The 12,530-nt window shown below is 36.8% G+C and overlaps 1 protein-coding gene across 6 annotated transcripts in view; it reads right to left on the bottom strand.

Moving 5' to 3' along the window:
* Window positions 1-12,530, bottom strand: part of LOC136264605 (uncharacterized) — a 105,787-nt gene that overhangs the window by 59,255 nt on the left and 34,002 nt on the right. The window contains exon 2 of one of the 6 annotated variants that reach the window (XM_066059413.1): window positions 8,765-8,782. The exons of 2 other annotated variants lie outside the window; for them this stretch is intronic. Coding sequence is in view for 1 of the 4 variants with exons in the window: in XM_066059391.1 (XP_065915463.1) it covers window positions 10,321-10,336 (16 nt within the window). In the remaining 3 variants the exon portion in view is untranslated. Of the gene's footprint in view, window positions 1-8,764; window positions 8,854-10,320; window positions 10,352-12,530 lie in introns of those variants that run through there. 3 more of the 6 variants (XM_066059391.1, XM_066059408.1, XM_066059399.1) reach the window with 3 other exon arrangements.

Genomic DNA, 12,530 nt, shown 5'->3' with positions numbered 1-12,530 from the left:
CTAGCACTTTTTAAATAATTTTTATCTGACAGGGGGACAAAACATGTGGCACCATCCTTCTTGTGCTGAAAAGTCTGCCTTGTGGATTTAGATTTACCCACTTATTGAAATTATGTGTTACTGTCTGTAGGCATACATGGTTCAGAGCCTTACCCATTTATCAATGAGTGCATTGTGGTCTGTGCAAATCTGTCTGATGCTGTCTACAAGCTCATGTGGAGCCACACCTAATAATTGAGCATAAGTTGTAGTTAGGCTCTTGCAGCAGGCAGCTTCCATCATGAACCACATCCACGAAGCCACGCCGGAAATGTATTTTGCTGTCCATAAATTCGTGTGGATTTTCACCCACCAACTGATCGTTAATTAGGGAGTTCTCCAAAAATGTACCTCTTGGCACAAGCCAAGGTCAGTGGGTCATCCGTGTCAGTAGTAGTGAATAGTGACCTGGCTTCAACATCTCATGTTATGGGAGCATTTGAAGTGGAGGAATGGACCGAATTATGAATCCTATTAGTTATGGTTTGTCAAAAAGCCAACATCAATCAACAACTGCTATCAAAGCTTGGATTGCAGTGTCATGAACACTGAATATGTTATGAAAATAACATCAGGAAACTTTTAATTTGGAAATTAATTAGGAGACAATTCACCAATTTGCCAAATATAATTCTTTGCCAAAATTTGTTGTTATATGGTAATATTTTCTAAAAGGTTAATACTGTTATACTTTGATACCGTATAGCTGGAAAGTTTGGTAGGAGGAAACTGGATTGTGGCGAGAAAAGTTTGGCAAATTTTACAGATTTGTATTGTGCATTCAGCCAAGCATAACTCGGCTATGGCTAAATCTACAGATTTGATTTCTCCACTGCTTGATGCCGCTTCAGCCTGAGATGTGCCTTTTTGCCTACTGCCACAGCTACAGTGCATGCATCAGGGACTTATTTTTGTCCTCCTTTATGCCCCATTTCTTTCTTACATCATGATTTGCAGTGATGTGTCATGTAGGGCTGAAATGAAGGTCAAATTTTAACCTCAGAAGCTTCTTGTAAGAAAGCCACTGAAGCTTTGAGTCATTAACCCTTAAACCCACATAATCCAGAAAACTGGATTTGATAAAAAAACGAATTGAAAATGCACAATACTTTTGCCAATCTACATAGGCGGTTACAAACAAGCATATCTCATGAAGCGTTTATTTGATTGCTTCGAAAAACAGACTTTATTTATCGGCAAAGAGTAAGCTATCTGCCAGTATATAAACTTTTAACATACAAACAAGGAACTTACCCACTACAATGTGCTGAATCATTTTCAGTCCTTCTACGTTCATATTGCCACTGTGCTCGTCTGACAGTGACATTATCACGTGATATCTATATATCAATCGAATTACCATCATGTGAGGAGTAACATGACACCAAGCAAAGTTGATACGACGGAGTACGGCTGAGTTATGGCCCTCTGTATATCGTTACATAAAGACGCAAAGATAGTTCTTTTACTCTTTCAAAATGAAGCGAGTATATCTGGGTTGGATGGATGCAACGAAGTATGGGACCATTCAATTCAAACCAAAATTTAACGGTGAGTAAGATGGTGTTTGTTATACTGTTTTTGTGCTATAGAGTTTAGTTTTACAAGGCATGCATGTGATCCAGTTTACTGGATTATATGTTTTCAGTGCTTGCATTTTATAAAACAGCTGCTGGTTTAAGGGTTAATGATAATGATAACAATTGATGGGTATACACCATATAGTCTCACATGTTGTTGCAGCTGTAATACAGGCTCTAGTATGACTACTTATACTACAAATATACCATCATTATTTTGTCAATGATATTTGCATGCTTCCAAGAAGTACACGAGTTTTTGACTGATTAGGCATGGCAGTATCTATGATTATGAAGTTTTAGATGGGTAAACCTCCATAGGTTTCGAAGTTTCCGAACCTTTGTTCCAGCCCTAGTACTGCAGCTGGCTGTCATGAGAATAAATTGTCTGTGACTTTTGCAGTGACTAGATTGATTGCAAAGACACTGTTCACTGTAACACAGTATAGCAGGTAGAACATACCGGAAAACAAAGTGTAATGTCCACTTCACTTTTCAGTAATTGACAGTCGGGGTGTGTGTTTAGTAACAACTTCCTCCTTAGTGACTTGCACAGACACTTCTCATATTGTTCATTGTTTGTAATACTGTGGAACATAGCTGAAAACTAAGTACAATGGCTACATCCATTTCCAATAACCGAAAATTGGGAAGCGTTTTAAGTTGCTAATATATCTGACCAGTGCCATTCTTTCCTGTGATACAGTATGCATTGGTTCACTAGTCATAAATTATAAAGCCATATACTACTAGACATTTTATTCCTATATACAGAAGGCATGACTAGAGTAGGAAGTAAATATCCACTAGTATTAGGTGCAGGTGTAGGCAACCTCTCATTTTTCATTACTTTCTATTTCTATGATCTGACTCAAATACAAAATTTCATTTTCCCTTACAGTTGTAATATCATGAGCTACGATAGTGAGTTCATAATAGGGACCGTCCATGTTTTTTTTTGGAAAAAACTCAAATGGAATGCATACCACAAAACCATTTTGAAAGCTATCCCTTCAACTCAAAACAATCCTCTGGTGGTTCTTCGTAAGTAGAATAGGTCCAGTAGTGAGTATAAAAATAGGGTATGTGTATTTCAGACAAATTTGAAATTTGCCATTTTATTTATCTTCATATTATTGTTTCACTCATGTACAACCAAAGTTTTTCTTTTTTTCATGATAAAAACTATATAGCCATGTTTACTGAGTCCTTCTGAGTGTGTCCATGGCCTATTCATATTGACAGATCGCCAACCATCCTACACCAGGATAAATTTCATCATTAACTCCATTGGAAATAGATTTGTATACTAAAGGAGTCATATAACAATAAAATTATAGCATTTTGTTGTGTGAAGCTTTGTTGTAGCGTTACTCAAGGATGAAGCAGCACTCTTTACCCCTATAAGATCAAGTGTAGCATCTTTGAATGGTGAGTCCTTCCTATAAACAGGCAATCGTGATTCGCTTTGAGCAACCATACAGGCATTTGTTAGTTTACTTTTTAGTAACATTACAGGTTTTTGCAATTGAATTTGTCCCTTTTGCGATTGAATTTGTCGGCTTTGCAATTGAATTCGTCGGTTTTGCAATTGAATTTGTCCGTTTTGCAATAGAATTCGTCGGTTTTGCAATAGAATTCGTCATAAACAAAACGACTCCAAGAAACCAACCGTTCATTAAGAGATGAATTATTTACGCCATGGAGAGTTACACTTGAGACACTAGAAGGTAATTGAAGCTGGTAATATGCGAAGCTGATAGCTGTCTGACAAGTTAATTAGCTTGCTGCGAGTGACCACACCCATCGCTAATGGCATAGTAGAGTTTGGAATGTTGCTGGATAGGCTGTAGAGGAAGAATTATTGCCTTATAAAGAGTTGTTTACTACTGTTGTACTTGAACAATTTCTTGTAGCAGCTGCTACACCATGTTTTCGTGTTTTCTCCAGCTGCTATTCTTGTTATGGACAAATTTAACTGCAAAAGTGACCATGAATTCAATTGCAAACAGGACTAATTCAATTGCAAAAGCGAACTTACGGGACGAATTCAATTGCAAAGTCGCCGAATTCAATTGCAAAAACCTGTATTATGACTAGTGAACCCGCACATACTTAAATAGCAAAGTGATCGTCATGCTTCATTTTCAGCTATGTTCAGCCTGTTACACAGCATTATAAACACAGAACACTAAGAGAAGGACCTCTGTAATCAATCCAGTCACAACGGAAAACTCTTGGACGATTCCCCACAAATGCATGTGGCGTTACCACAAATCAACACTTTGGACTGTCAGCAAAGATAAATAGGCCACAAAGAAGGACACTAGTAAGTCCATGAAGTATGCATGTACGTACTGCGGTATGCCAAAAAGCACCTGTTGGACTGAAGTGACATTGAACAGAGCAAAAGTCAAGCCCACGGCATTAGCCGTTATCAAGTTATGCTTGTCTGAAGTCAGTAGAAATTTAAAAGATGTTTTAAAATTTTGTAGCAACTTTTTGGGAGTATTTTGGGTTGCACTGAAGGAACTTTTGAGCTTGGCTTTACCTAACCAATACTGCCAAGGCGCCATGAAGGTATTGTAAAGGCTGGTTTTAGGGTGATATTTTTTGGCAAGAAAAGTCCTAACTTTCATGATTCCTAATATTGTTGTACTGATAATGAAGCAATTCTGCATTCTACATACGGTACATGCAGTCAATGTTCCGGTATACACACATGGAACCACAGTGTGTGTACAGTCTCTTAGTATAAGCTATTTACATTATTATTGCCTTTATTAGCTGCCAAATTCAATGCATGCTTATTTGTTATCGGATACACTTGACTGCAATATTAGAGTATTTACCATAAGGCAAGAAACTTTCGTGGGATAACAATTTTCATGGATTTCGTGATACAAACAATATGCACGAAAATTAGTGATTTTTCAGTCCACGCGTACTGTGAAACTAATTGTAGTGTGAAGACCATTCAAGTGGTTAACTATCTTTTTCCAGCTGCTAGATGTCTCTACTGCAGTATTTTAAGAGGAAGAATTGTGTGCTCCCTGACCTGAAAGGCGAATTGGTTGTTGTACCCCCACAAATTATAATCGCAGCTAATAATCAAGTGAGAACCACAAAGGGAAAGCAAACCAAAAGAGGCCCATACAAAATTATAGTGAATGGAACTGAGCGAACGAAAATAGGAAAATACATCAGCTTGCATGGTCTAGCTGCAACTGTGAGGCATTTTGACTTGAAGATAACACCGTACAGGACTGGAAGAACCTTTATGAAAAGAAGTACCGGGGAAAGTGCAAGGAGGCTAAAGCAGATGAGGATGTAACTGTAGAAGGTCAAAACACTACCTAATAAAAAACGAGGCAGACCTCCTTTGCTTGGAGAGAAACTGGACACATATTTGCAGAGGTACATCACAGCTATGAGGTCCAGAGGAGCACCAGTGGGATTGAGCATTATAATTGCAGTTGCAAGAGAGATATTGTTGAGGCATAGTAAACCAACACTTGATGATTTGCAACTAAATCTGACTCAAGAGTGGGCAAAGCAAGTCTTACGTAGAGCTGCCGTTGATGACAAACGTCCGATTACAGCAGTCCTTGCTTGTACCTTGACAGGTACTTCTCTTCCAGTGCAGCTTATCTATGACGGAAAGACTGAAAAGTGTCACCGAAGGGTGTCTTTTCCCTCTGGTTGGCACATTACCCACACAGACAACCGAGAATACAATAATAGATTATTTGTGCTTGATTATCAATCCATTTGTGGAGAAAATGTGTAAAGATTTGTTACTTGATTCAAGCTATCCAGCTCTTGTTATCTTCGATGTTTTCAAGGGGCAGTGCACTCCTACTGTTTTGCAAATGCTGAAAGATTACAACATCTTGTATGTGACTGTCCCAAACAATTGTACAGTTACAGCCACTCGACTTGAGCGTGAACAAGGCTGTAAAGCAGTTTATGAGGGCTGAATTTCAAGAATGGTATGGAAAAGAGATATGTAGGCAGATGGAACAGGGTGTCAAGGAAGAAGTGGACTTACGATTAACCATCATGAAACCATTATCAGCCTGGTGGATTGTGAAGTGCTATCAACATCTTGTTGATCATCCGAACCTTGCTGTTAATGGGTTTAGAGCAGCAGGAATCATGGATGCTTGCAAGTTTACATAAGAACACTGTGGCCCTATTGCTCAACGTAAGTATAAACTGTAACTCAACTTATGTACATAATTATTATTGTTTCTGTTGAACAGTTACATTACAACTAGCTAGTATTTTACATGTGATGTAACATGAATCACATTATTTGTTTAATGTGAGCAGATCTAACGTTTCACATGTAAAAGTTGTGGGCAAACCAGCACACTTGAAAATTTCAACAATTTTAATTTTTTTTGCCCACTTGGATAAAAAAACTATTAAACCTTCTTCTCTGATTTAAAGCTTCTTTTTATAGAATTAATGGACAACTATAGTAATTTTACATGCATGGGAGACCAATTAATTTACAAATAGGGAGATTTGTTTAGGTGATGAAATACTGAAGTCTTTAGACTGATACATGTTATTTAATTGCAGAAAAGTACCTTTGACCATCAGAAATCTCTTTTAATGCTAGGAATGGAATTATTTGTCAACAAAGTGATTAGTCGCACTTGATCACTCGCAGAGATCCCAATGCAATGATCACTCCCAGAGATCCCAATGCATTACTGTAATAGTTTGTAGACAGTAAATTGGCCATATCTTCATGATGAAATTTTAACACAAGATAACAAGATAGATAAGCGCCCAGTGTATCATTTTAGCCACAAAAAAAGAAATTGACTAATGTACCCAATAGGTTTTCCAAAATCAGGTCACAAATGTAGCTATTCTATAGTATGTTCACATTGAGCTGAATCCTCAAAAACATTTAATAACTCATGGATGCAATTACACACGATCTTGAAATCTGGCTCATTTGTAATCTGGCTTGACCCGCTAAAAATATTTCAAAATGTTTTTGTTCAAATGTTTGACATAATAATATTTACGGCCAATCAAAATTTTTACAGTATTTTTCCTATGGGAAAGCCATATAAAAACAGTGTCCATTACAGCCCTTTCCCGAACTTGTAATGGAGCCAAACCGTACATGTCTGTTGTTGACACCTTTGCTGTTACCAAAAATCATCTGGTTGGCTGAAATGTTGACTCTGTTGAGAAAAAAATCCACTTTTAATTTTTAGCTGTTTTTCAGGATTCAGCTCAATGTGAACATACTATAGTAAACAATTAAGTTTTTATTCATGTCACAGAATGAAGTCATATAACTAATACAGATGTTTCGATGTGATATAGCTAGATAATAGTTACTACTTTTGGATAATAGTTATAACAGTTAAATCATAATTGTGCAAAGTGCAGATAACTCCCTAAGCAGATGGCCTACAATGCTTCCCTCCATATAGCACAGCCACCGCAAATGGATCATATGGATTGGTTGTTTTCCTGACGCACAGCAGCACTTCTCCAAAATTTGCAAGCCAGAAGTCTTTGTAAATATGGTAACCACACACAACTGTACGAAAAGAAAAGAACATAGCTGCAGCTGACGATCACTAAACACTGCTAAGCAACTAACAAGCTAAACCACGCGGTAGCTAGCTGAGCTACGTAATGTGACAAAATTACATGATCAATAGACACAAAAATTTATTACCACAAAAATCACACATTATAAAGGTTTTCGTTAATTTAATACCACAAAAATTTCTTGCCCTATGGTACATGACTGCTCTATTAGAGTATTTCAATCTTGAATATAGTCATCAGCATAGCTTCCTGGTCTAAACTTAGTTTAATACAAAAGTAAACAAATAGCAGATCCAACATTAAGTGCAAATGGCTTTGCGTATGTAATAATGGCTTGTTTTCAATCAAAAACAAAAACAAATCATGGATACACACAATTATCCATTCACAGCAATACATGCTGCTTTTTCACCAGGGATTTTCTTTGTAAACCTTGCTATGCCTGTGAAATAGTAGACCTATACTCTTTACAAACAACCACTTGTTTTGAGTTGAAGGATGCTTTCCAAGGTGCTTTTTGGGATGCGTTCTATTAGGGTTTTTGCAAAAACATGGGCTACCTTTATTATGAACCCACTACCACGGTTCATGATGATCAGTGAGTCCATGCATACTGCATCAATACATTAATCATGTTAAAAATCAATTGCATGTCTCACTGTGTGCCCCAACTATCAATTATTATCAATCATTGTGTCCATATTCATTCTTTACACAGTGTTACATACATACAAAGAACAGTACGACAAACACTTCTGTGATCAATCCGTCTACATTCTACTTCAAATGTAAAATGTAGAGTGCGGTAAGAAAATCATAAACAATTAAAGTGATAGCCAGCTCAAGAAGCCTATCCACAAATCAACACCCTACTGTACACGTCAATGGCAAAAGAAATGGGACACAAAGGAGCACAAAGGATAGTCCATGATGCTGCAATAGATAAAAAGGCATGTCTTGGGCCTAAGTGACATTGAACAGTAAAGAAGCTGCCCTTACCATTACACATGTAGTCCAGTCATGCTTGACTGAAAGCATCTGTTAGCTGGTTAGTCAGCAAATATTATTTAAAAAATTACATTTGGTACAAATTCATAAAAAGCATTGTGTTACATACATACAAAGAACAGTACGATAAACTTTTCTGCGATCAATCCGTCTACGTTCTACTTCAAATGTAAAATGTAGAGTGCGGTAAGAAAATCATGGTCATGTTTGGACCTAACCAATACTTCAAAAGAAGTCATTAAAGAAAGGCAAGGATTAATTGCTTCATAAAATCGATGCATACTTTCATGATCTGTATAATACAGTACTGTATTAGTTCAGCATTTAAGCTTCAAAAGTAGTAATCAAGTCTCCTAGCTAGCCCTAACCTTCATTCAGTAAAACTTACAAACATAAAAATGTCTACATAATAACAGTACTTGTAATACTGTTATTTTCAGTACAACTTTCCTAGCTACTGTACTAAATTATGATACACCCAATGCACATATATAAAAATAGAACTTAGCACACACATACAAGTAAACAATATTTGAAATCACACTTACAGTACTAGCAACAAACTCACACAGCACAATATCACAGCATTAACACTACACTGAAAACCCACTAAGCTACGCTAGGATATATAGTAGCACCTGGGCTGATAATATTTTTAAATGGTTTCACACATGATATGTCATCATATTAACTAATTCTGGGAAAAAGAGGCCATACATGTTCTCTTGTACACAATTATGTTGGCCACACAAAATGAATATAAAACTGATTAGTAGCAAGAGTATGTAATATTAAATTCTAATAGTGTTAATTACTCAAGCAGGTGTCAAATTTCTAAGGTGTTAATTACTACAGCAGATATCAAATTTCCAATGTAGCCTGTACAAACACACTGTGTACAGTTCAGATCTTCTACCAGTGCCAGAGAATCATTCATACTACAGAACAGGCTGACATATCAGAAGTTTAGCTCAAAACAGAAATTTGAGTGACAAATTAGGTGATTAGTCCAATTAAGATCAAGTAATTGAGCAGCTGCAAATTTATAATATTTCAGTGATAAAGGCTTTACTTCGCTGGTTTTTGTTTTGGGACATTCTGATAAAATGAAGGACCCACAGACTGGCTATGCTGTGTAGTAGCAACTCATGACAACCGCATTGGAGCATTGAACTTTTGTATGCATACAGAATTTCTTAAATAAAATCTTGATAAAGCTCTGGAGAGTTACTTATAGTGAAAGCATTGCTATCAGACCAAGCCAGATGGAATCCATGCCATTAATCTTGCTGAGAATTGCCCACATATTTAACCACCTCATTTTGATGAGCTATAGTTTGCTCAGTATGGCTTGTTACAGGTTTTTGCAATTGAATTCGTCCCATTTGCAATTGAGTTCGTCGCTTTTGCAATTGAATTTGTCCCGTTTGCAATTGAATTCATCTGTTTTGCAATAGAATTCATCGTTTTTGCAGTCAAGAATGGCAGCTGGAGCAAACACGAAAACATGATGTAGCAGCTGCTAAAAGAACTTGTTCAAGTACAACAGTAGTAAACAACTCTTTATAAGGCAATAATTCTTCCTCTACAGCCTATCCAGCAACATTCCAAATTTACTGTGCCATTCGAGATGGGTGTGGTCACTTGCGAGCAAGCTAATTTACTTGTCAGACAGTTATCAACTTCGCACACTACCAGCTCCAATTACCTTCTAGTGTCTCGAGTGTAACTCTCCATGGCGTAAATAATTTGTCTCTTAATGAACGGTTGGTTTCTTGGAGCTATTTTGTTTACGACGAATTGTAATGCAAACACAACGAATTCTATTGCAATTCCGACGAATTCAATTGCAAACGGGACGAGTTCAATTGCAAAATCGACAAATTCAATTGCAAACGGGATGAATTCAATCGCAAAGGCAATGAATTCAATTGCAAAAACCTGTAGAATCGCTTAAGAATAGGGTATTCTAGTAGCAAATCCGGGATAGTCCTAACACGTCATGATATATGAATGAATATATAAGAATCGTTAGAATGCTCCATAGAAAATATATTGCAGTTGAATGGGTCCAAAATGATAAGCAGAGTTTTAGCGTACCAACCTTCATTTGGTATCATACTGTCTGCCAAAAATTGCTCTTTCTCAACGTACTTTCAAATCTGTAATACATATTTTGAATGAAAAGATATGTGAGCACAAACTGTCAATACAATAGAAACTATTCAATTTTATAGTGAACAAACCAGTGCACCTGAAACAATGTCCCACAAACTTCTCCATATTATGGGTGTTAATATTCAACTGAACACAGTTTATGTTTGTTAAATGTGTTTCAGCTTGACACTCTCCCTCAATACCATAAACTCTTATTAGTAGATTTCATGTATTAATGGTACCTGTCCATACCTGTATGGTAAGCCACTGATTATAAAATTGACTGCATCAGTGATAATAATAATATATAACTTTGTTCATGGGGACAAGTAGATAGGTACTGTATGGACGTAGTACTAGTATGATGCTTTTAATATCACTAAAACAGTAGCTTTTGACTCGGTTATGTTCTTAGTAAGGCCATGACAAATTAATCTTTAAGCTTCACGGACACGGCGGGTCAATGTTTTGGCAAACCCAAAAATAAATGTAAATCACATGATCTCTTCAAGAGTGCTAATATGGCTGTAGACTCTTTGACATTGTGCAAGCAGTAACAGGTGTAGTAGCAAAGGGGAAGGAAATGGAGCTCCATCACTTTACTTCAGAAGGACTATAGCTTTTGCGCCTGTCAAGATCGAGATACTCTAATAGAGCAGTCACATAAAATCTAACAAAACAGTCAGTTGTAACTGAAATGATTTTTTTGACCTGCCGGGTCATTACTAGAGGGCGAACAATCTGTGAAACATATGATTAATTTGGTATGGCCTAAATAACAACGTTTAAAAACATCATGATACACAATATGGCCAAGGGAAGTCTTTGTAGGTACACAATAAACATGTGTATTATACAGGAACCAGAAAAATGCAATTGTAATGTATTCATATACTGGTTGTGCAAAACTAATCAATTTTCACAGCAAGTTCTATTCCAAATTGATTCACATCAGAACTTAAATACGTTTCAAAATCATATCACACTACTAACGACTTGTTATCAGTGGACAGCAGAAAAGGCACTATTGTGTTGAGACCTCCTAGCAAGGTGAAAATATTCATGTATGAGAAGCCCAAATTTTGTATTTTTAGCATTAGACCCCCTATTGTAACTATCCTAGAAAATGGCTTGTTTTTTTTTGCATAAACCAACAACCTGTCAGTATACATTTACCACACAATGTACATTCAGAGCAACCAGTAACCAGCATTAATGTGGTACCAAATCTACTGTATGTCATGATACACAACCCAAACATGTATCACACAGCCTAAATTTAGCCAACACTATTCCAGCATGGAGTACTGAGACCACTGTGTAGACTGCACAGGTTAAAGCACTTCACTGGTTCTCATTAATAAGAATTTCACTCTCAAATTAATTATTAACACAATGTGTACCAACACTGGAAACCTTGCATAGGATATTGTCTGTAATCACTACACTCCTTTATAAGGAAAAAATAACTTATGACCAAAAGCTACTTTCCAGGTTGCTTAATACAGGACATATTTGTAAAGTTGTTGTTTATTTATTTATATTCACATCAGTACAAACAGATGACCCACATGCAGACACAATACACAAGTACACACACCTCCTGGTTTTGTCAACTCTAAATTGTGAATGTAAATGAAGTGGAGATAATACCCCAAGTTAAAGGTAACACTACCAGACAGCACTGGAGATGACAGAGTTGCAGGCATGAACAATGAGTGGTAGTGTATGGGAATAGTGCCTTTGAGGCCAAGACACTACAACAAAGTAGAGGTGTACCGATATGGGTTTTTGGCTTGTACTGATATCCGATATTGATATCACCAAAAGAAGCCAATACCTACCCTACAACAACACGTGTATGTATTCATTGCTATACTCTGCTTGTGGTGGTATACAGCTTGGCATAATTAGATACCCACAAACATTTTTATGCATACTCCCATGAAGTCTTAAACAGATATTTCTGCATTACTCCGCATTCTAATGGCTTGTAAGAAAGCAAGTTTCCTTGGTTATCCTGTGACCCTTCTTTTTATTACAAGGTACTCTATAATTGCTTCATTTGTATAGACTGTGATAAGTTTTCCAGCAATAAACACTGGAATCATGTATATTTATATGGCTTCTCGTAGTGTAGCGCTGTTGCAGAGTGAA

The sequence above is a fragment of the Dysidea avara genome, chromosome 1 (genome assembly GCF_963678975.1).
Source record: "Dysidea avara chromosome 1, odDysAvar1.4, whole genome shotgun sequence".
Taxonomy (NCBI): domain Eukaryota; kingdom Metazoa; phylum Porifera; class Demospongiae; order Dictyoceratida; family Dysideidae; genus Dysidea; species Dysidea avara.
The sequence above is the reverse complement of the archived record's forward strand: the minus strand, read 5'-3'. Positions and strand labels throughout refer to the sequence as shown.